Source organism: Aethalodelphis obliquidens, unplaced genomic scaffold (genome assembly GCF_003676395.1).
Source record: "Aethalodelphis obliquidens isolate GAN/ISIS:26980383/991018 unplaced genomic scaffold, ASM367639v1 scaffold28, whole genome shotgun sequence".
Taxonomy (NCBI): Eukaryota; Metazoa; Chordata; class Mammalia; order Artiodactyla; family Delphinidae; genus Aethalodelphis; species Aethalodelphis obliquidens.
The window spans coordinates 2,312,703-2,337,477 of record NW_020837972.1 but is presented as its reverse complement, the minus strand read 5'-3'; the positions used below and the strand labels follow the sequence as shown (position 1 = coordinate 2,337,477).

General features: G+C 46.3%; 1 protein-coding gene across 2 annotated transcripts in view; it reads left to right on the top strand.

The window, feature by feature from the left end:
• Window positions 1–24,407, top strand: part of KREMEN1 (kringle containing transmembrane protein 1) — a 64,199-nt gene extending 39,792 nt beyond the window's left edge. The window contains exons 4-9 of one of the 2 annotated variants that reach the window (XM_027124378.1): window positions 422–546; window positions 6,921–7,074; window positions 16,726–17,058; window positions 17,909–18,067; window positions 19,165–19,249; window positions 20,870–24,407. In XM_027124378.1, the coding sequence (XP_026980179.1) occupies window positions 422–546; window positions 6,921–7,074; window positions 16,726–17,058; window positions 17,909–18,067; window positions 19,165–19,249; window positions 20,870–21,038 (1,025 nt within the window). In that variant the 3' untranslated portion in view covers window positions 21,039–24,407. Of the gene's footprint in view, window positions 1–421; window positions 547–6,920; window positions 7,075–16,725; window positions 17,059–17,908; window positions 18,071–19,164; window positions 19,250–20,869 lie in introns of both variants that reach the window. The other variant, XM_027124377.1, reaches the window with a different exon arrangement.
• The last annotated feature ends 368 nt before the right edge of the window (window positions 24,408–24,775 follow it).

Genomic DNA, 24,775 nt, shown 5'->3' with positions numbered 1-24,775 from the left:
AAAATAAAACAAAAACATAGCAGCTAGCAGAGGACACTAAGGCTTCCTTTTTTTTTTTTTTTTTTTTTTTTTGGCGGTACGCGGGCCTCTAACTGCTGTGGCCTCCCCCATTGCGGAGCACAGGCTCCAGACACGCAGGCTCAGCGGCCATGGCTCATGGGCCCAGCCGCTCTGCGGCATATGGGATCTTCCCAGACCGGGGCACGAACCCGTGTCCTCTGCATCGGCAGGCGGACTCTCAACTACTGCGCCACCAGGGAAGCCCAAGGTTTCCATTTTTAAAGCTTATTGCTTGTTATTCATTTGCACCTTAGGAGTGGAAATGTTGGCTGAGATGAGAGTACCTGACACAACACGCTTTTCCCTCTTGGTGTTCACAGCCAGATGTTGTAAAGTTCTTTTGTTTTTCTTTTTTCTTCAGTGCCTGGAAACCTTGGCTGCTACAAGGATCATGGAAACCCACCTCCTCTAACTGGTGCCAGTAAAACGTCTAACAGACTTACCATACAAACCTGTATCAGTTTTTGTCGGAGTCAAAGGTTCAAGGTAATGGTTCTGTGGCTATGTATCTATAGAAAAAGATAAAGGTGTAAGTGCATTCTGCTAAGATACCTTTAAAACATATAAATTTTAAAAAACAACCTGTGAAGCTATATGACTGTATACTTTTCTGCCAAGGAGAAGTTGGAGGAAGCGTGAGGCTTGGGATTCAAGGGCGTGAGGCAGCACTCTGTCCAAAGACTGCGAGAAAAGGGGAGGAAAAGCACCAATATCTGCATCCCAGTTTGACCTCCAACACAGTTACATGTGTCCTTGAGCCCCTGCATGTTATGAGCAGAGACATCTCTGGCTCCCTGGGGGATCTGGGAATAAGCCAAGGTAGTGGTTACTTCTTTGATACATTAGGGTGCCCTAGCCTGGACACCAGTCCAAAATAGTTTCTTTCCTTCCTATCCATTCTTCTATCTGAAACTCATTCGTCGGCCATGAAGGTTCAGTAATGCTCTTGTTTATTATATCAAAAAAAAGAGAGAAAAGTCTTTCCCTCCCTTCCTCCCTCCCTCCCTCCCTTCCTCCCTTCCTCCCTTCCTTCCTTCCTTCTTCAGTCAAAAGATCATTAATCAGGCCCAAGCGAGGAGAATAGACTGGCAGGGTTCAGGGCCTCTGTGGGGCAGGTAGCTGAGCAAGGCAGTTAGCCCAACGTGATCAAGGGATTGGTTGCTTGCAAAAGATTGAGCGTATAAGTAACTATATTGAGGATAATGGGAGCCAGGTTTCTCATTATTAGAGAAGAAAGCCAGGGAAAACTGGAATGAAGTCTATAGTGTTGGACAGGGATTGAAGTTATTAGTGTAGTGCATGGTTTCTGATACATATATATAGAGAAGTAAATTTAACTATAAAAGTGTGTGTGTGTATGTATGTATGTATATACATGTATATTTCCTAGGTCTGTCCACTGAAAAGGCCTGGGAACAGTGCCACACTGGTAGTAAAGGTCACATTTAGCACTCATATCTTGGTTTATAAATACTGTTCTCCATTAAAAAGAACTAGGGCTCCTTGGAGAAAATTGCTGATTCTAGAGAAATCGCAAGATAAGGTTGTTGGGTTTTTTTTTCTGAGAAAGCACAAGATGATCCTGAAACATCTTGTACAAGAAAGTAAGGAATGTGAGGGACTTGTCAAAAGGACACAGGAACCCACTTGGAGGGACTCCCACTGGCTAAATCTAACATAATTTGAGCTTCAAAACAAATAATAAGAATAATAAATATACTCCATTAAATAAAATAAGAATCTGCAAATTCACACTGATATAAAAAAAATAACTGAATACTACCAAATGTAAAATAGATAGCTAGTGGGAAGCAGCCACACAGCACAGGGAGATCAACTTGGTGCTTTGTGACCACCTAGAGGGGTGGGATAGGGAGGGTGGGAAGGAGATGCAAGAGGGAGGAGATATGGGGATATATGTATAGCTGATTCACTTTGTTATAGAGCAGAAACTAACACACCATGGTAAAGCAATTATACTCCAATAAAGATGTTAAAAAAAAAAGTGAACAAATAAATGAGGAGAAGAAAAGCATTTCCTTACAGGAGAATGCCAACTAATAAATGTAGAAGAAATGATGGAATTAGAAAATTCACCATTTGGCCACCATCATAGTAATAATTGATTCAGAGAACAAATATCAAGGTATGTAAATATTCCACATCCTCATGGATGGTGAGTAAAAGTTTTACTAGTGAGTGAAAGTTGCGTGAGGAATAGGATATTTATATAGCTTCAGAGATCTCCCCACAAAATACTACCATAAAGGGAAAACAAGTAATTCTACAGTGAAGAAAACTGGCGTACACTACCATATGCAGGTGATCAAAGTTAGTATCACCAGTGATGTGACCACTAGACATTGTGTCTCACCTGACCTGTCAAGAGCATAACATCACTTTGGTGATTGTCTGCCAAAAATGTGTAATATGAATATAAGCATGAAACACTAGGTAAATCTGAAACGAGGGACATTCTACAAAATAGCCTTTATTCTTCAGAAATGTTAAGGTCACAGAGGTCAAGGAAGGCCTGCAGCTATTCCAGATTGAAGGAGACTGAGGAGACCCGACAGCTAAGTATGTCTGTGATGCTGGATTGGATCCTTTTCTACAAAGGCAGTTGCCAACTTGAATGTGGGTCTCTAGGTGAGAGGGAAAGGGCAGTTCTTTGTATTATTCTTGCAACTTTTCTGTAGGTTTGGAATTATTTCAAAATGAAAATACAGCATAAGTATTTGAGAAAACACAACACCCATTAATGAGAAAAGTCATAAGCAAACTAGGAAGAGAAGGGAACTTCCTCAATTTGATTACGAGCATCTACCAAAAACGCTAAAGCTAAATTTATGTTCAGTGGTGAAAGGTTCAGTGCTTTACATGTACGATCAGGAACAAACAGTGAGACCCACTGCCACCTCTTCTGATCAGCATTGTATTGGAGGTCCTTTCCAATAAAATAAGGAAAGAAAAGTAAATAAAAGGCATGTAGGTTGGAAAGGGAGAAGTAAAATTTTCTTTATTTATGGACAAGATGATCATGTATGTAGACATAAGGAATCTATGAGAAAGCTATTAGAACTAATAAGTAGATTTAGCAGGGTTGCAGTTTATAAGGTCATATACAAAAATTAGTTGCATTTCTATATACTAAAAGTGAACAATTAAATTTTCAATTTAAAAATTAATTTTAAAAATAATTTTTAATTAAAGTTTTATTTTAAAAATTAAAACAAAAATTTAAATGCTATTTACAGTAGCATAAATAACAGAAATAAGTTTAACAAAGGATATTGAAGACCTATACACTGAATACTACATGGCAAGGGAAAATTAAAGACGATCTAAATGAATGGAGACATAGACATTGTTCATAGATCAGAAGGCTCAATATTGTTATAATGTCAGTTTTCCCCAAATTGATCTATAGAGTCAATACAATCCTAATCAAAATCATACCAGATTTTTTAAATTGACAAGCTGATCCTAGAATTTATATGGAAAGGCAAAGAACTTAGAATAATCAAAATAATTTTTAAAGAGATCATCCTAGGAGGACTTGCCCTGCATGATCTCAAGACTTTCTGTAAAGCTACAGTAATCAAGACAGTAGTATTGGCATACAAATAGTCACATAGATCATGAGTCAGATTTGGCATGTGGACCAAATCCTACCACCCACATATTTCTGTAAAAAAAAAAAAAGTTTTATTGACACACAGCCACACCCATTCCTGTATATATTGTCCAGGCCTGCTTTCATGTTTAGTCATTGAGAAGAGACAGTGTGACCCACAAAGCTGAAAACATTTACTGTATGACCTTTTATAGAAGGAGTTTTCCAACCTTTGTTATAGATCAATGGAACTGGATAGAGAGTCCAGAAATAGACCTGCACTTAGATGGACAGTTGATTTTCAACAGAGATGCCAAGGTAATTCAGTGGGAGAGAGGATAGTCTTTCAACAAATGGTTCTGGAGAACTGGAGCTCTTTATGAAAAACATGAACCCCTGTCCTTACATCACATCATAACTTCAAATTATACTACTGAAAAAATAGCTATAGTACTGACATAAAGATGGACATATAAGCCAATGGAATAGAATTTAGAGTCCAGAGATAAACCCATACATTTATTTAAGGCCAATTGATTTTTTTTTAAGTTTCTTTTTTATGTGGACCATTTTTTTAAAGTCTTTATTAAGTTTGTTACAATATTGCTTCTGTTTTATGTTTTGGTTTTTTGGCCCTGAGGCATGTGGGATCTTAGCTCCCCGAACAGGGATCGAACCCACATCCCCTGCATTGGAAGGCAAAGTCTTAACCACTGGGCTGCCAGGGAAGTCCCAAGGCTAATTGATATTTGACAAGGGTGCCATATCATTCAATGGGGAAAGAATAGTCTTTTCAACAAATAGTGCTGGGACAACTGGATATCCACATGGAAAAAGAATGAATTTGGACCCCTACCTCATATTACATATGAAAATTAATTAAAAATGGATCACAGGCCTACATGTAATAGCTAAAACTATAAAAGTTTAGAAAGAAGTATGGGTACAAATATACATGACCTTGGATTAAGCAGTGGTTTTTTTAGTTATGATACCAAAAGCACAAACAAACAAAGAAAAAATAGGTAAATTGGACTTCATCAAAATTTAAAACGTCTGTGTATCAGGGACACTATTAAGAAAGTGAAAAAGCAACTCACAGAATAGAGAAAATATTTGCAAAACATATATCTGAATAAAAATCTAATGCCCAGAATATATAAAGAACTCTTACAATGTGACAATAAAAAGACAAGCAACCCAACTAAAAAATGAGCAAACGATCTGTAGATTTTTTTTTAATATTTATTTATTTATTTATTTATTTTTGGCTGCATTGGGTCTTTGTTGCTGCGTATGGGCTTTCTCTAGTTGTGGCTAACGGGGGCTACTCTTTGTTGCCGGTGCACAGCCTTCTCATTGCGGTGGCTTCTCTTGTTGTGGAGCATGGGCTTTAGGCACGCGGGCTTCAGTAGTTGTGGCATGCGGGCTCAGTAGTTGTGGCTCTCAGGCTGTAGAGTGCAGGCTCAGTAGTTGTGGTGCATGGGCTTAGTTGCTCCACGGCATAGTTGTGGCTAGCGGGGGCTACTCTTCGTTGCGGTGCACAGGCTTCTTATTGTGGTGGCTTCTCGTGTTGTGGAGCATGGGCTCTAGGCACGCAGGCTTCAGTAGTTGTGGCACGCGGGCTCAGTAGTTGTGGCTCACAGGCTGTAGAGCGCAGGCTCAGTAGTTGTGGCTCACGGGCTTAGTTGCTCCAGGCATGTGGGATCTTCCCAGACCAAGGCTCAAACCCTTGTCCCCGGCATTGGCAGGCGGATTCTTGACCCCTGTGCCACCAGGGAAGCCCTGATGAGCAAAGGATTTGAATAGACATTTCTCCATAGAAGATGTACAAATGGCCAATAAGCACATGAAAAGATGCTGAATATTACTAGTCTTTAGGGAAATGCAAATCAAAACCAATCAGATACCACTTCATATAATAAATAACCTAGGACAGCTGTAATTTTTTTTAAACGACAAAAGCAAGTGTTAGTGAGGTTGTAGAGAAATTACAACCCAGAAATCTCATTTCTAGGTATTTACCGTAGAGAAAGGAAAACTTATGTTCACACAAAAATCTACACAAATGTTTATAGCAGCTCTATTTTATAATTATGAAAAACTAAAAACAACTCAATGGATTAACAAACTGTGGTACATTCATACAACAGACTACTGCTCAGCAAATTATAAAATACATGCGTCAATTTGGATGAACCTCAGAGACATTATGCTGAGTGAAAGAAGCCACTCTCAAAACATAACATACTGTATGATTCCATGTACAGTATACAGTGTCTTAGTCCATTCTGGCTGCTGTTACAAAATGGTTGGCTTAAACCAAGCATTCATTTCTCATGGTTCTAAAGGCTGAGAAGTCCAAAATCAAGGCTTTGGCAGATTTGGTGTCTGGTGATGGCCCGTTTCCTGGTTCATAGATGGCCATCTTCTCACTGTGTCCTCGCATGGCAGAAGGGGCAAGGGGGTCTCTTTTATAAAGGCTCTAACCCCATTCATGAGAGCAAGCCCTCACTTCCCAGAGGTCTCACCACTAAGTACCATCACATTGGGAATTAGCTTTCAACATATAAATTTCGGGGGTTGGGGGGGACACCGGCATTCAGTCTATAGCATATGACATACTCGAAAAGATAAAACTATAGTGTAGAAAACTAATTAGTGGTTGCCAGGGGTTCTAGAGGGAGAACTATTATATAAAGCGATAGCACAAGGAAGGTTCCTGGGGTGATGCACCTGTTCTGTATCCTGATTGTAGTGGTGGGTGTACAAATCTATACATAGGTTAAAATTCATAGGACTGTGTACCATATAAATAGTCGTACTGTATGGTAATATAAAAAATAAAAATGTTAAATGGGGCCTAGAGTAAGTTTTCTGTGAGTACTAACTTTAAAGCATTTACCACCTGGCACATAGTAAACATTCAATAAAGTGTTTAGCTGTTATTATTATTAATGTTTCAAGTTAATGAGATTCCCCCCTGCCTTTAACTTACTTAAATACAGTAGAAATGCAAACATTAATAAGGGATGCTTACTGAAGGGGAAGCACCGTGGTGGTGTGTACTTACCAGTCCACATGTAATGAAGTGTGGTGAGGGTGGGATGAGGCAGAGGTCCCTGGGGAACATGGGCTGGGAAGACGAAGTGCTTGCTTGCTGGGGGCCAAACCTGCCAGGCTCCTTCAGGCCGCCGACACCCCTGACTGACGCTTACCAAGTGCTGCTTCTCTGTCGTGGCAGTTTGCCGGGATGGAGTCAGGCTATGCTTGCTTCTGTGGAAACAGTCCTGATTACTGGAAGTACGGGGAGGCAGCCAGTACTGAGTGCAACAGCGTCTGCTTCGGGGATCACACCCAGCCCTGTGGGGGCGATGGCAGGATCATCGTCTTTGACAGTGAGTATGCCCTGTGCCCGGCACTGTCCAAGGCACAGGAACCCTGGGCCAGGGGAACCAGCCTGCCCCTGCTTCCTCCCTCCCCGTTATCCATTCATTCACTTGGCAATACTTATTAAGCACCTACTACAGGCCAGGCAGTCACTGACCAGACCCTGGGGATACAGCACTGAACCAGAAGACTCTAGAAGGGAGCACAGACGTTTAACAAGTAATTACTTACAGTTGTGCCCTGGCCTATTGTGAGATGCTCAGACAACCTAGAAAAGATAATGGGGACACTGATGTAATGGTTCAGTATCAGCTTTAAGATCCTCTTGTTTAATGTAATTTGCAAGCCCTTTTAGTGTTTTCTGAGGCATCTGAGATCTTACTGTGATAAGATCACACACATCTTACTGTGATAGAGCAGAGAAGAGATGCAGAGCTTCGAGTTATCTTTCCAGGCCTGGTACTGAGTGTGCTCTGACCCACCCATCTCCTCCCTGACCCGCCACTCCGCCACTCTGTGAGATGCTGGCCAGGGCAGAGCATCTAAACGGGGTATGGCCTGGGGCCTTGACCTCTTCAACCGCTGGCCCACTTGATCCCCCGTAATCCACCCACATCTACGCGGTGGTAATGAGAGTTTGCAAGCGCCCTCGTACCAGTGCAGCGCCAGATTTTAAGATGGCAGAAAGGAGATAGTCACAGATGAGGCAGACGAAGGGAAAGGCTTGAGCTTACTGAGACACACTGTAGAGTCTACAGTGTTGTTAGTCCCCAGGCTAGATTAGATGCTGACATCTTGACTAGGCTGAGTGGCTCAGTTTTAAGCCAGAATGTCATGTGGTGCGTCAGTGTCCTGGGGCTGCTGCCATAGCAAATTATCACCAACTGGGTGGCTTCAAACAACAGAAATTTCTTCTCTCATAGTTTGGGAGCCTAGAAGTCCAAAATCAAGGCGTTGTCAGGGCCATGTTCCCTATGAAGGCTCCAGGGAAGAATCTTCCTTTGCCTCTTCCTACTATCCGGTCATTGCTGGCAGTCTTCGGCATTCCTTGACTTGTAGCTGCATCACTCCGGTCTCTGTCTTCTTTACGTGACTGACTTCCCTCTGTGCCTCCTTACAAGGACACTAGTCATTGGATTAGGCCTACCCTAATCTAGTACAGCCTCAGTTAACTTGATAACATGTGTAAAGACCCTGTTTTCAAATAAGGTCACCAACACAGACACCAGGCATTAGGACTTAAACATATCTTTTTGGAGGACATGATTCAGCCACTACGTATGGTGTCTGTAAAACCCAGCCCGAGTTTATAACTGATGCTTTCGCAGGTTATAGCTTAGACACTGTCAAAAATGTGTTTTTTTTTGGGGGGAGGACAGCGGGAGGATTGGCGAGCAGAACTCACGTGGTTAATTTTTGGTCTTTTTAGTTGTGTGCCCATTGGAGACTGTCAGTGGCTTTCTATACATCCTGTTTTGCTCAGTGTTAGTACCTCTGTTAGAGGCTGCACCTTAGCTAATGTTTAAGGGAGAATAGTTGGCAAATAATATGTGCTGCACATCCATTTAGCCTTTCATCTCCAGAGTTCATTGTTATAAAATCCTCTGCCTCAACACCCCAACCCAGGAGAGTATGTTGGCTGACCTTACAGAGTGCCTGGTATACTCTTTTTTTTTTTTTTTTTTCTGCCAAGGGTGACCTTCAAGATTCAGCTAAATCCTGCACACCGTTTTGGTTTTTTGTTTTGTTTTGTTGTTGCTGTTGTTGTTGCTGTTTTTTTTTAAATTTATGGCCACACCGCGAGACACGTGGGATCTTAATTCCTCGACCAGGGGTTGAACCCGCGCCCCCTGCATTGGAAGGTGGAGTCTTAACCACTGGACTGCCGGGGAAGTCCACTGCACACTGTTCTTAATGTTCAGTACTTCTGTTTTTCTCATAACACCTATTCTTTACCTTCCCTACATCCCTTTTCTATCTCTGTTCTTCCTGTTGTTGTTTTTGTGTGTGTGTGTGTGGTATGCGGGCCTCTTACTGCTGTGGCCTCTCCCGTTGCGGAGCACAGGCTCCAGAAGCGCAGGCTCAGCGGCCATGGCTCACGGGCCCAGCCGCTCCGCGGCATGTGGGATCTTCCCGGACCGGGGCACGAACCCGTGTCCCCTGCATCGGCAGGCGGACTCTCAACCACTGCGCCACCAGGGAAGCCCTGGTATACTCTTTAAGTAAAAAAAATAAGGAGAAAAATACTGAGTCCCTAGTATGTAAGGCTTTATAAGAATTGTCACGTTGGGCCCTCCTGGCAGCCATCTGAGGAAGGCATTATTATCCCTCTCATTTTACGGAAGAGAGTCCTAGGTTGTGGAGAGGATAAATAACTTGCCAGGACTCACACCACCAACAAGCCGTGGGCATAGACAGTAAACAGAAGCAGGGTGTGTGGGTTCATTACCTGTTTTTCTACTTTAAACAGAATATAGTGTTAATTTTTTTTAATGAAAAATAAGTGTTGGTGAGAATATGGAGAAATTGAAACCCTGTACGTTGTTGGTATAAATGTTAATGGTGCAGCTCCTTTGAAGCAGTCTGGCAGTTCCTCAAAACGTGAAACAGAATCATCTTATGACCCAGTAATTCCACTCCTAAGTATATACCCGAGAGAGCTGAAAACATATGTTCACACAAAAGCTTGTACATGAATGTTCATTAGCAGCATTATTCATAACAGCCAAAAAGTAGCAACAACCCAGATGTCCATCAACTGACAAATGGGTGAACAAAATGTGGTGTGTCCATACAATGGAATATTATTTAGCCCCAAAAAGAAATGAATTACTGACCCCTGCCACAACATGAGGAACCTTGAAAACATGATGCTCGGTGAAAGAAACCAGGCATACGGGGCGCATATTTAATGATTCCATTGATAAGAAATGCCCAGAATAGGCAAATCCATACAGACAAAAAACAGATTAATGGTTGCCAAGAGCTGGGGAAAGGGGAGGCATGAGAAATGATTGCTTAGGAGGTATGGGTTTTCTTTTTGGGGTAATGAAAATATCCTGGAATTAGATAGTAGCAGTGGATACACAACATTGTGACAAAACTAAATACCACTGAATTGTACTCTTTTAAGTGGTTAAAATGGTGAATTTCATATCAATAAAAATAAGTGTAGTTTTTATATGGTACTCTTTCATTCATTTAGCACATTTTTATTGGGTATCTTCAGTGTGGCAGATAAATTATGTTTTATTTGCACAGTGCCTCTACTGGAGTGTCAAACGGAAATAATTTGGTTTAAAGTCAGTCATCTTTGTACCAAGTATCATCTTTGGTACTAGAAATATATCTAGGAGTTAGCACTGGGCCTCACACAAAAGTGCCCTAAGACAAATTAATTACGATGAAAATAATTGCTCTCTATTGAGTGCTTGCTTCATGTTAGACTTGATGCTGGGGCACTTGTTTAGTTTGTTATTTAATCCTTGCAACAGCCCAGTTGATAAGGAAGCTGTGGATCAAAAGATTAAATAATTTGTCCAAGCTAATAAGTGCCAGAGCCAGGATTCAAACTCAGGTTTGCCACAGTTTTTTATTTTTCTATTTTCAGCAGCTAAAAATCCCTTGTATTAACAATAACAAAATAGATCATAATACCAGATCCAGTTTAATGCTTTAAAAGTATGTGAACAGGGCTTCCCTGGTGGCGCAGTGGTTGAGAGTCCGCCTGCCGATGCAGCGGACACGGGTTCGTGCCCCGGTCTGGGAAGATCCCACATGCTGCGGAGCGGCTGGGCCCATGAGCCATGGCCGCTGAGCCTGCGCGTCCGGAGCCTGTGCTCAGCAACGGGAGAGGCCACAACAGTGAGAGGCCCGCGTACCAAAAAAAAAAAAAAAAAAAAAGTATGTGAATAAAGTTTGCCCGGTTGTTCAGATTATGATCAAACTGGCCCCTTCCGCAGGTCTCTAACTGCCCCCTCTGGCTTCCACGCCCTCGAGGACTAAAAAGAATGGCACTGAGAGGCTGCCTATTCCAGTCTTCAGAGGCCCCGATGTGTGTTGACTGGCAGGGGCCCCTGACAGCAGCCAACTCATAATTCGTACCCCACAGCTTTGTAAAGAAAGGTACAAAATGCAGCACTGTAGAAATAATCTGTAAAGTTTCATCTGTTAGGAGTAAAATAGTTTAAAGAGCTTAAGTACTGCCTCATGGAGATCCTTATGATCCACTGGATGAGGCTGAGCATTTCAGAGATGGTGACTGCAGACTATCCCGTAATTTGGGAGGGCAAAGGTGCCTCTCCTAAGAGATTGGAGGAGAGTTAGATGTGAGAAAGGGACCAGGTTTCAGTCTCTGTGTCTCAGAACAACCACCTCGGGAGAGAGACTACTCAGGCAGCGGGCGGAAGCTGTCTGCTCAGTATTTGTTGCCACATCCAGTGATTTGTCACAGGCTCTGTGACTGATTTTCCAGCAGGCTCTCATGAGCTTAGGGAGGTTGCTGAAGTAGGTTGTGTTCTGTGTGTAAAAGTGGCGCTGATGAAGGCTTCAGAGCCTCTGCTGCCCCCAGAGTTAAACGTACTGAATTAACAGAACCAAACAGAAGATCAGATAGGCCAGCGTCAGCAACAGGTCACAGGGACTGCCCAACAGCCCTCTTGGCCTCCCTCAGCTTCTAGGCACTGAAGGGAGAAGTGAGTCATATAGGTTGGGTCTTACTTGGTAACATTAGTGGAGCACTTATATTTACAGGGCACTGTGCTATCCATTTCCCAGGCATTCTCTCCCTTAATTCTCATAATACTGTGAAGCAGGTACTGTTATCTTTACTTGCCCCACAAGAAAACTGAGGCTCATAAAAGTTCAGTAACTTGCCCAGAGTCCCACAGATAGAGATCCTGCCCTCATGGAACTTACATTTTGGTGGGAAGGGAGGAGATTAATGGTGAAAAAGATTGAGGGCCTAAGGACATGTAGGATCTGACAGCTGGGACTGTATTAGTAATTGTATTTCATAGATTCCAAGATGCCATCAGTTGTGAGATGCAACATTATTTTATATGCCACTGAAGGGAAAAAAATGCTTCCAATTAAACAGTGACATGCACGGACTGAAAGACACATCCTAGGTTGTGTGTCAGGTCAATGTCCCCTTCAAAAAATAAGATCTTGAATATATTCGTAAGTTTTAAGTTTCCTTATTATCCGAAATGTACGTTTCCTTTTTTCCTGAATTATCACTGAACTTAATAATCCATCATAGATGTCACGTGCTTATTCTCAAAATTGCTGAATTGGATGTATTGTCAGCATGGCATGCATCTAGGAATCGAAATTTCTGAGTTTGTCTGCCTTTGCTGTTGAAACATCAGTTTAACCTGGACACTTTTTTCTTTTCAAATAATAATAATAATAATAAAATAACTAACACGTAACTGAGCTTGTACTCTGTGCCAGATCTCATACTAAACACTTTACATGCATCAACTCATTTTGATTCTTATAACCTCATGAGGGAGAAACTATTACTAATTTCATTTTATAGATGAGGAAACTGAGGTATACAGAAGATAAGTATCTTGCTCAAATTCATAGTTAGTACATGGTAAAGTCAAGATTAGAACCCAGGAATCTTTATTTTTTTAATTTAGGTTTATTGAGGTGAAATTACATATAGTAAAGTCACCCTTTTAGTTGCATAGTCCAGTAAGATTTGACAAATATGTACACAGTCGAAATATAGGACATTTTTGTCACCTCAGAAAGCTCTCTTGTGCCCCTTTGTGGTCACCACCCCCAGCCCTCAGCAGCCACTGATCCCGTGTTCCATCTGTATGGTTTTGTGTTCTGAACAAAGTCATATAAATGGAATTATACAGTACTTAAACATTTGCGTTTGGCTTCTTTCACTTAGAAGAATACTTTTGAGATTCGCTGGTGTTGTTTCAGTAGTTCCTTTTTATTGCTAAGAAACATGCCTTTGTACAAATGTATCAGAACTCATTCATCATTTACCAATCGATAAACATCAGTCTATGATAAAGATGCTGTACAGCTGCTGTACACACACATGTACAGGTGTTTGTGTGAGCGTGTGTTTGTATTTCTCTTGGGTGAGTACCTAGGAATTACAGCATTTCTGGGCCGTACACTAAGTGCATATTCAGCGTTTATAAGACACTGCCAGCTGTTTTTTGAAGTGGTTATACCATTTTGCGCTCTGGCTGACAAGATATAAGATTTCCAGTTGCTCCTCATCCTCACCTGTACTTTTGTATTGTCTCTTTTTTAATGTTAACCATTCTGTTGTGTGTGTCGTGGTAACTCATGGTTTTACTTTGCATTTCCATAATTTCTAATGATGTTGAACATCTTTTCATGTTCTTATTTGCCATCTGGTATCATATTCTTTCGGCCTAAAGAAGTTCCTTTAGCATTTTCTCTAATGCAGGTCTGCTGTCAATGGCTTCTCTCAGCTTTTGTTTGAGAAAGCCTTATTTCGCCTTCTTTTTTTTTGGCCATGCCACACGGCATGTGGGATCTTTGTTCCCGGACCAGGGATCGAACCTGGGCCCTTGACAGTGAAAGTGCCGAGTCCTAACCACTGGACCTCCTGGGAATTCGCTTTGTTTTTTAAATTTTTATTTTATTTGCCTGAAGATTGCTGAGATTCTTAAATAACCTTTCATCAACTTTGGAGCATTCTTAGCCATTATCTCTTCAACTATTTCTCCTATCTTATTCTCTTTTTCTTCTCTTTCTGGGACTCCAATTATATACTGTTAGACCGTTTGATATTGTGCCCCAGCTGTTGGAAGCTCTGTTCTGCTTTTTTCATTTATTTTTTTCTCTGTGTTTCATTTTGGATAATTTCTACTGACCTATTTTCAAGCATGTTGATTCTTTTCTCAGTGTGTGTAATCTGTTTCTAAGCCCATCAAAGGAATTCTTCATCTCTAATATTGTTTGTTTTATTTCTAGAATTTACATCTGACTCTTTTTTGTAGTTTCCATATCTCTGCTGAAATTTCCAATCTGTTCAAGCAAGTTGTCCATCTTTTCCCCTAGATATTTTCTGTCTGGTAGTTCTAATGTCTGGGTCATTATTGAGTCTGGTTCTGTGGATTGTTTTATCTCCTTTTTTAAAAATTGAGATGTAATTGACATATAACACTGTATTAGTTTTAGGTGTACAACATAATCACTCAATATGTATATATTGATGTTTTATCTCTTGACAGTGTCTTTTTTTTTAATATAAATTAATTAATTTATTTTTGGCTGCTTTGGGTCTTCGTTGCGGTGCGTGGGCTTCTCATTGCACTGGCTTCTCTTGTTGCGGAGCACAGGCTCTAGGCACACAGGCTTCAGTGATTGTGGCACACAGGCTCAGTAGTGGCTTGCAAGCTCTAGAGCGCAGGCTTAGTAGCTGTAGCGCATGGGGGCTTCACGGCATGTGGGATCTTCCCTGACCAGGGATTGAACCCGTGTCCCCTGCATTGGCAGGTGGATTCTTAACTATCACACCACCAGGGAAGTCCCGACAGTGTCTTTTATTTTCCTTTCTTTTATTTTCCTTTCTTTCTTGCTTGCTTGCTTTTATGTTTTGTGTGTTGTAATATTGTATTGAATACCGTACACTATACGTAGAAGGATAGTAGAGGCTGAGGAAGTGTATTTACACCTGGAAATGGGCAGGCCTGCTCGGTGTGGGGATTGATTGAGCCTTTCTATCAGTGGTCGAGCTGGGTTTGGGTTTCCCTGTTCCTATCATCACCTGCAGTGCATGTCAACCTTCAGATTCCTCCCATGATGGCTACTGTTACCTCGTGCTCAGTGTGGAGCCTGGGATGCCAGTGGGGTTTTTTCATTGTTCCCATTCCACCCTCAACTTTGAGCAGTTCCTCCTTGCCCGTGACCTTTCCCCTCCCTTGATGGTAGACTTCTGCTGCTTGTTACTTGGCGCTGTGCTCGTGGTGTGGTTGGGGTTTCTTGGTTCTCCTGCTCCATCCTCCATCTCAGACACGTCGTGTCACTGGGCCTCAGGGATGGGGTCTTTCCAGCATCCCCAAATACCCCTCTCCCGGCAGCCGAGCACTGCCTTGTATCTGTGGGGGCTTCCGGGAAGAAGAGGGTCTCCTGCCCCTCCATTGGGTAGCAGACCTCTGCTTGGCATTGGTCCAGGATCCTGGGGCTCAAGGCAACCAGGGGCTGATGGCTTTTGCCTCTGCTCTTCCCCTAGAAGCAATGAGTCTTTGTCTGGTTACTTTGACAGGAACGAGAGAGTCTCCTGCTCCCTCCCCAGGGGCTTCTACGCTGGCCCTGGGAGCAGGAGGGTTTGCTGCCCCTCCCCTTGCAGCTTAAGGCTTTTGTTTCCTTTGAGAGGAGGGTCCTGGAAGAGGGCAGGGTTTCAGGCCTGTCCCCCAGCAGTGGCTCATCACCTCCTACCCGTCACCTTCTGCTCCCTGGTACCACCAATGGGAACCTTTGGTGTCCTGCCCTACCCTGGTCATTCTCGTGGGCCCTGGGTGGAGGCCTGCACAGAATTGCTTGCAAGTGAGTGCAGACTCCTGTTGTGTCTGGGGTCCCCGGGCATCCTGGACTGAGAGGCTAGCCCACATTCAGCCTTTAGAAATTTGTTAAAATTTTAGCTGCTTTCTTCTTACTTACTTTCATGGCGACCCCCTCTTCCTCTTGTGCTCCGTCAACGATGAAACACTTTGTGTGGCCTGACTCTCCTCAGAGGAGCTTCTTACTTTTTAGAATTAAATTGCCTTGGTTGTCTTGAGACCTCAGCTTTCTAATGCATTGAAGAAAAGTTCTGAGCTTTTTCTCATTGTTAGGATGAAAGCAGCTTTCTACATCCTAAAGGGAAGCAGAACTGCCCCAAAGCCTGCTTTTTAAATCCCGGCCCTACCCTCCCTCTTGAGGACTTTCATTTCCAGGATCTTATTTGCACTTCAGCACATAAGATACAGTGAAGTGTATCTGCCACTCAGAACCTGCCACTCAGAACTGGGAGTCCAGAGACATCAAATGTGCTGCTGCAGAGTGATCAGTGAGCTTCCCCTCTGCAGAAAGTCATTTCTTGTGCCACAGTTTCCCACTTGAAAAACAAGTGTGGCCCCTCAAATGAACCTCGCACCCCTAAGGTACTTGGGATGCCCTCCGCTTTTTACGACCTTACCTCATCAGTGCCCCCTGCAGAGAGGTCCTGTGTTTTCATGTGCTTTGTCTCATCTGTCCTCACACATTTATGTGATACGAGAGCAGGTAGGTGGTGGTCTCTCCACTCTCAAAGCTGTGAGAAGCTAGAGGTCTGGATGTGAAGTATGGCCCCTGGGATCAATGGCCCAGCTGGTTCCGAACCCAGACTCTCTGACTCCAGCCTGGCCCCTGCCGGGGCCGCACTGCTGTGCTGTGTGCTAACTTTAAGGTCTCCTGGGGGAAAAAAAAAAAGCCTCCAGTCATTTGTTCAGGGTTTAAGCGATTCATTCTGTGATTCAATCCTGAAACATGAGACAGTCTGGTTTTGCAGACAAAAAACAACATCCCAAACTGGATCCCATCAGCTAGGAAGTTTTGTTTGTAACAGGTTGAAAAGTGAGCCCTGTGGCCGAGCCCCAGCCTGAGGGCTGGTATCCTTTTGTCTCCTGCAGCTCTGGTCGGTGCCTGTGGTGGGAATTACTCGGCCATGACTTCCGTGGTCTATTCCCCCGACTTTCCCGACGCATACGCCACAGGGAGGGTCTGCTACTGGACCATCCGGGTCCCGGGAGCCTCCCACATCTACTTCAACTTTGCCTTGTTTGACATCCGGGATTCCGCAGACATGGTGGAGCTGCTGGACGGCTACACCCACCGCGTCCTGGTCCGTTTCAACGGGAGGAACCGCCCACCGTTGTCCTTTAACATCTCTCTGGACTTTGTCATCTTGTATTTCTTCTCTGATCGCGTCAATCAGGCCCAGGGATTTGCTGTCTTGTACCAAGGTAAGACCCCGGCCTCCTTGGGCTCCCCTTGAACCTCATTGTGACGTGTGGACCTCGGGTGCTTCTTGCCAGAAGGACTGTACGTCAGGATCTGCCCACTCAACTTGCAGGTTTTCCCGCCTCCTATTTTATAACTTGTACCCACTTCATGATACAGAAACGAGGTGCCACCTGTGAGTTCTGCTGTCTTAGTCGTTCTCATGACAGTTTTCATGGGAGAGTTAAAAGACTAACTAAAAGAAAGAGCTGAGATTGGCAGAATCGGAAGGTTCCAGAGAGGTCATTTGCTCCATCCTCCTGCCTCTGAACATCCTAGCCAATCCCCAAAGCCTGGTTTACCATCTTCAGACCCTCCTAACATGGGGCTGCACTCCTGCCCCTGTAATGTGAACACACGTGTGCTAGGCACAACTCCTTGCCCGCACATGAGAACACAGCAGGTGTCCATGACCTAGTCTCTGTCCTGGACGTCAAGGGCCTCAAGAAGAGTTCGGTCAGTGTGCGGCTACAGGAAGGAGGAGGAGGCCTCCTCACGGGTGGGACAGGCTGAAAGAACAGGTAGAGTTGGGGCAGACAGATAGGAAGGAAGAGGGCCTTCGGGGCAGAGGGACCATAGCTGCAGAGGCACAAGGGCAGGAAAACCCTAAAGCACGTTCCGGGATCCACGCAGAGACACGTCAAATGGCTCCTTCGGAGCCAGAGCCTGGCAGGTTCTGCTTTGGGGCCAGCGGGGCCAAGAATTGCCCCCAGCACTGAACCATAGAAAACTGCCTTCTCTTCATGACCAGTGCCTCCTCCTCTTCATTGTCTCCACCAGCTTTCCCCCAGCTAATTCCTTTTGATCTTCCAGCCGTCAAGGAAGACCTGCCACAGGAGAGGCCCACTGCCAACCAGACGCTGGCTGAGGTGTTCACGGAGCAGGCCAACCTCAGTGTCAGCGCTGCCCGGTCCTCCAAAGTCCTCTACGTCATCACCACCAGCCCCAGCCACCCACCCCAGACCATGCCAGGTAGCAGTTCCCAGACACCATCAAAGGGGTGGGAGCCACAGAGCTTGGGGGTAGTGCACTTGGCGGTTACAGAAACAGAGCTCTCTCAGGTGTTTCTCTTTCCGAGGTAGGCTGGGGGTCCTGGCTCCATGACTCTGTTTGTCCTGGCCTTGGAGGGACATTTTCTCTTTAGCTTGATTCCGTAGTCCTTACCTCCAACATCCAACACGGCTGCCTTTAGTACGTGGTGATTAATCAGCTAACCCAGTGTTTCCTGCGGCCCCAACTTGTAGCTCTCTGAGTGCATCAGCAGTTGCCAGAGCTGTGTTTATTCAGTCATTCGGAAGATGTGTAAGTGCTTTAATGGTGTCAGGCTCTGTCTTAGGCACTGGATTGTACAGCGAACCACACAAAATCCCTGCCCATCTGTGGCTGACACATGGAAGGAGAAAGACAAAAAGCAAAAGAAGAGTCAGATAGTCACCAGAGCTGTGAAGGCAGGTCCTGCAGGAGACGGGTGGAGAGAGGGTGGTGATCTTATGGTTCAAGCTGGCTAACTTGGTCGGGTACGGACTGTGACTCTCTCTTTTCTGCCAAGGAAGTTGGAGCCTTTACAAGCTGGTAGAGCTGCAGATACCATTCGCAATTCCCTGGACTAGAGGTTTTCCCCTGCAAGACTCACAGTAGGAAGTCAGGGAGGAGAGCCCCTTCCTGTGTATCCTATTGTTTGTGTATCTGTAGGATTTCACAAGTCACACATCCCATTCCTCAGATGAGGAAATGAGGCCCAGAGAGTTTATGTAATTCGTCTGTGGTCGCACAGTGATTCCAGTGGTAGAGACAGAATGTGCACCACTCCTTTCAACTCCAAGTTGAGTGTGCTTTGGACCACACTGCCTGCCTCTCTCCAGGAGGGAGTCTAGAGCAAGTCGAGGTGCTCAGAAGGTCTGGTACTCCGGGCCAGCCCAGCTCGAGCTGCGTTGCATGGCTACCCCCCACCTGCAGGGAGCTCCTCAGCCAGGCCTGCTTCTCTGAGCCACCAGGGCTCACTCAGACCTCCTTCTGAAAAGTGAGCTCACACAACACAGTCCGATCACCCCTGTCTTTTGCACTTGCAGGATGGACAGTGTATGGCCTGGCAACGCTCCTTATCCTCACGGTCACAGCCGTCATAGCAAAGATGCTTCTGCACATCACTTTCAAGTGAGTATGAGAGCCATCCGACTCCAGGAGGGGAAGGCTCAGGACTCCTTTTCTACTACGCTTCAGTTGTCTGAGAACACTTGTAATATTGGAACATGATTCCAAAGCGCTCAGTGCTGGGCAGCGTGAGGCCATAGACATTCCTCATTCTCTGTAGAGTGAAATGTACAACTGGACAAATCTCACTAGGTTTGAGGGATTGTGTGTGTGCTCTTGGGTCTAAAGGATACGATTTCAAGGAGGATTGAAATAGTCTGGGCATAAAACAGGACAATTTCCATTTTTTGGCTTGTGCTGGCCCCCTGAAGAGATGTTTACATAAGAGCAAAGATTCCTAGGACAATACCAGGCATATTTCCTGATGCCTTCTAGAAACTGTGAGACATTCTTAGGAAGAGAATTCCAACATTTTATTAACTATTGCTTAATAATTATTTTAAAACAATTATTTAAGAAGCTTTTAAAAACTTCATCCTTCAGTTCCAACCAATTTGGAAAAAAATATTTCCTCCCCTTACTTCCGCTGTTCAGGTTTAACTGTTCTGCCTTCCAGGAAAGGGGTGATGGTTCATGCACTGATGTTTGTGTGCCTGCAGAGGGGGGTGCTAATTTTCTTAGCCCTCTGCTCTGTCTTTCCTGTGGTTCTCAGTCCAGGCTCTCTCCATTTCTTTTCTTTTCCTCAGTAAAACTTTTTTCTCAGTTTTACTGAGATATAATTAACATAAGGGCTCTCTCCATTTCAAGGCCTTCCTGAGCATTGGTGTCCTGTAAAAGCTACCTTTTCCCTGACCTTCTGGCTTGCTCTCTGCCACAGACTTCTTTGTACATTAAATGCCGTCTCCTCCATTGCCCTGTAAAGGCTGCCCTTGGCCTCTTTGGCACCACCCATAGGCCTTTCCACCCTGCACTTTACATTTTTCAGTGGAAACAATGTCCTTGTTATTGTCTACTGGGCATCTATATCTGTGTTTCTCTTTCTTTTTTTTTTTTAAGTCCCAGTTCACACATTCTGGGGAAGCCTCTCAGGCACAGTCCCGTCTGCGTGTCCCCCACAGCAGGGAGAGCGCAGGACACTCTTTCTAGGGTCCAGCACTTCACCGCACACTGAGGCACCAAAGCCCGTGTCTGACTTTCATCTGACACCGAGCCCCTCTGCAGCTTCCCTGTCAAGCAGTGCCGGGGGCTGGCATGGGGGCAGGGCAGGCGTGGGCAGAAAGGCAGGTCCCAGTCCAAGAAGAGCAGGCTTGCCTTCATCCTGTTTAGCTAGGTGGGCTTCCGAATAAGTGTCATTTGAAAAGAGTTCTTCTGCTTAAAAAGAAAGAAGTATTTTGAAAACTCATAATCTCTCAGGCCAGCCCTTTCCAGATTTGAATAATCCTTCCAGCTAGAAGGTTCTTCATTACACTGAGCTGGAACCTGCCCCACTGCACTGCCATCCCACAGGGCGCAGGTCATCCAGATGGCAGTCCCTCGGGTCTCTAAAGGCAGCTATGAGGTTTCCTGAGGCCTCACGTCACTGAATGTCCCATTTTATAGGTGCAGGTATCTCATGAGATGGTAGGTTCTTTCGGACGCTTTGTTCTATTCTACTTGAAAAATTAAGTTATTTTTGTTCGACAGATCCCATCGTGTTCCTACCTTAGGGGACCTTAGGGACTGTCGTCAACCAGGGACGTCGGGGGAAATCTGGAGCATTTTTTATAAGCCTTCTACTTCGATTTCCATCTTTAAGAAGAAGCTCAAGGGTCAGAGTCAACAAGATGACCGTAATCCTCTTGTGAGTGACTAAAACCTCCCCGCTCTGTGCCCAGGACGTGAGATCCCTCTGAGCTCGAGGCCCCTGGGGACCACTTCTCCCGTGGTTTCCTTTGACTGACTCTTCCTGCCTCTCCCTTGGCCTCTTCTGGGGCACCGGCCACAGGGGCAGCATAGCCTGGATTCGACCTGCTTCATCACTGCACTTAGGAGAGAGACTCATGGTCCTACGGTCCGTGCCTCCTGCATCTCTCTCTCTCTGATCTAGGAACAGGGTGTCGGGACAGTGGGGCTGAGATGACAGAGATGGTTGTGTCCAGCACTGGGCTCAGGTACGTTCTAGACGACTGTCAGGTAGTGGGTAGGTAGTGCTTCTTCTCAGTTTTGTCCACACAGATTGCTTTCTCCTGGTCTTTATGGTTTGGAACAGGCTAGGCAGAGAGAGTTCTGAGGCTGTCCTGGGGGTTGGCCCCCCAAAGCATGACAGAAACCCACACTCTGTGCTGACTCTGGGGCTTTGCTCCGTGGGCTCCAGGAGAGAATGGGCCGCCTCCAGCCTGGAAGGGCCTGTCATGTAAAAACCTGACACCTTCACCCATGGGCTTCTTTCTATGGCTTCTTCTGCAGCTTGGTGACCAGCAGACAACTTTGAGGGGTGGTCATAGGAAACATCCATTCATTTATTCATGCAGTGGACTTTACCGAAAGCTTTTCTAGGTGCTCAGTAGCTCCTTGTTGGGCTGGATTTGGTGACCTCTCCCCCAAGCTGCTCGTCCTGTGAAGCCTGAGCCAGGCCCCGTCTCGGGATTCCTAAGCTGACTCTCAGTTCAGAACAGGGAGTGTAAACATGGTTGAGCATCCAGGAAGCAACGTGTGACACAGGGTGCCAGCAGTCCCTCCTTTAAGTGTCCCTTATTTTAAAAGAGGATGAAAAATTTCCCATGGCCTGTGCTCTCTGCGGCCTCCATGCCTCTTCTTATGGGGACAGGGTGGGCTTCGGAATGGCTCAGTGGGGAAGGAGAGGCCTCTTGTCCCTACTCCCACACCCTCTGCCCCCCAGAAGGGGAGGGGAGCCGCAGAGAGTGGCATGCGGAGTGGGGAGGGAGGGTGTGGGAACGGGAGCCCCACTGAGGAAAGGCCTCCGAAGATTGAGAGCTGCAGCTGCAGCGGCCGCGGGCGGTGGGAGTCCGTGCCATCCCGTCCAGAAGCCCTGCCGTCCGTCCAAGAGCAGCCTCGTCTACAGCAGCCGGGAGGAGCACCTGGGACCCCAAAGGCCGGGCCTGGCCTCTGTCGGAGTGTGGCTCTCCCGCAGGCACTCGAGACTTGGGCCTCGTTGTGCCAAGTGTTTGGGGCACTTTGCCCCCCTCGCCAAACCCCTGAGCTACTGCCTGCTGTGGCCTTCCCTAGGGGTCTGCCACACCGGCAGGCGTCTGCGCCCAGCTCCCAGAAAGACAGAGGGCCGCGTGGGGCCAGCTGGGAGGCGACACCAGCAACCAGGAGAGATGCTGGGAGCTGGCAGCGTGGGCCAGGGGCGTTTGGAGGGGGAAACGCCACGTGTCCACGGGAGAGCGGGGGCGCTGCCCCAGGCACCGGGTGAGGCTTTGATCTGGAAAGGGCGGTTACCCCGAGCAGCTGTCAGCAGGGTCTGGAGACAGGCCTGCCGAGTGCAAGGACCACTGGAATATACTGACGTATGCAGTCTCCCCTCCAAGCTATTCCTGGCCTTTATGGAATCTCCTCTCAAACACAAGTGTCAGGTGTGTGCAGTCACAGAGGGCCCTGTGCTGTGAATAGGTCCGCGCAGCACAGAGGGAATGTGGAGTCCCACCCGGGAGGGGTCCACCCGGCCAGGGGCAGTCGCTCGCAGCCATGGGCTCCCTCTGATCACTGGCCTTGGGGCATCCTATGGGCCTGCCTGCCCTCTTCACATTTCGTGACTTCAGGTCACGGTGTGTCTGAGCACCTGGAGCAGCCCTTTTTCAGAGATCCCAGAAGGGCTGTGACCCCAGTGTTGTCCTTCTTGCCACCCCAGGCACAGCCCAGCACCCTGGGACCCACTTACCATCCCGGGAGCAGCCCCAGGAATCCCAAACCGGCCTCAGGACAGCATGGGGGGAGAGGGCCATAAATTGTCCCAGGCCAACCTCTGTAAGCATGATCCCCCAGAGGGCCCCCCCGTGGCTAAGTAAACACTGGAGGCATAAATTGTCCCAGAAGAGGGGAACCTGTGAGGCCAGAAGAGGGGAGATGTACACCCAGGAGCACCGAAGGAGGAAGCACTTGATCTGCTAAGAAACCACTTTAGAGGCAAGAAAGTGGGGGTTGGAGGGGACTGGAAAGGGGTGACCCTGAGAAAAGGGTGAGGCGCCCCCTTTCTGGGCATGAGCGAGGTAACCAGGTTGCTGTAACTTCTGAAGTGTGGGCTCTGGCTGAAGACTCCAGCCGGCCAGAAACCCGCAGCGCAACGATCAAAGCACTCGCAAGCACAGCTGTCCTGGCCCTTAGGCCGAACCCATGGGTGGGCACGGCCCCACCCGCATGGCCCATCATCAGCCCCAGGCAGGAGTGGCCTGACCTGCTCAGTGTCCGGCCGGGTCATCCTGACACCAGCAGGGCATGCAGCCTGTCACCAAGCCCCCATGCTTCCTGGCACTTCATCTTCCCTAGCACTTACAGGGGGACGGCCTCCGAGGTCCCATCCCCTTGTCTGATGAGCACCCCAGGCCTCCTGCAGAGCCTGGTGGCCCCCACTCTGTAGCCCGGTCAACTGCTGCCCTCTTGGGTTTCCAATCTTCTCCTTGCTGTTTGATGTCTGCTTTTGTTACCACCTTGGGAATGTTTAACCTTTTGATTGTTTTCCTCTGGTGTCTGTTTACCCTCCTCACTGTTCTACCTCCTGGCCAGGGCTCTCAGCTTAGCTACCCTGGCCCAGGGTGTTTTTCAGACCTTCCAGCCCAGCTGCCTCCTCTCAGGCTGGCTGGCCCAGGGGGATGGGGCCTCACCCTCTGTTTGCAGACCCCAGGGGGCCCATCTCCCAGGTTCCCATCTTGCCAAGTTGAACATATTTAACGAGGCAGCAGTGGGGTGTGGAGGAAAGTCTGAGGTCAATCTACTGCTTCAGAAAGGACGTGTCCTCAGGAGCACACGGTTGAGGGGCTGCCGCCGAGGGGTCCACACAGCGCCAGGACCTGCCCACATCCAGACTCACCTTCCCGCAGGGATCCTGACTTTGGATGACATGGCTTTATTTGTAAATATGCTCTTAATACACAACTTTGAGAATAAAATAGAAACATCATGTATTTTAAAATATAAGATGAAGTGTGACGCACTGTATACAATTTAATATATATTTTTAGGATTGTTATTTAAGAAAATGGAATGTAATGGTACTTTTACAAAAGAGAGAAAAATGTTATTTTTACCGTCTGGAGAAAATAAATATTCTCATTGTTGTAGAAACCGTGATGGGCCCTAGGTTGTCGTGTTTACGGGAGGCTCCCAAGCCCGAGGCCAGGAAGGTGTCGCGCTGGGAGGACCTCAGGCTCTCACTGGGTCAGCGTCTTCCAGTTGCTCAGCTCTCATCGCGTCTCTGACCCACAGCCGATCTCCGGCCGGTAAGGTCTGAAGAGTTGGGATTCCAAACTCACATGGTGCACGGTGGACATAGGGTGGCCACGGGCAAGGGCACAGGGCTCTGCACTCAGAAAACCTGGGTCTGAAGTGACTTCAGGTCGGTCGGCCCAGCTTCCCCTCCTGTAAGATGCACAG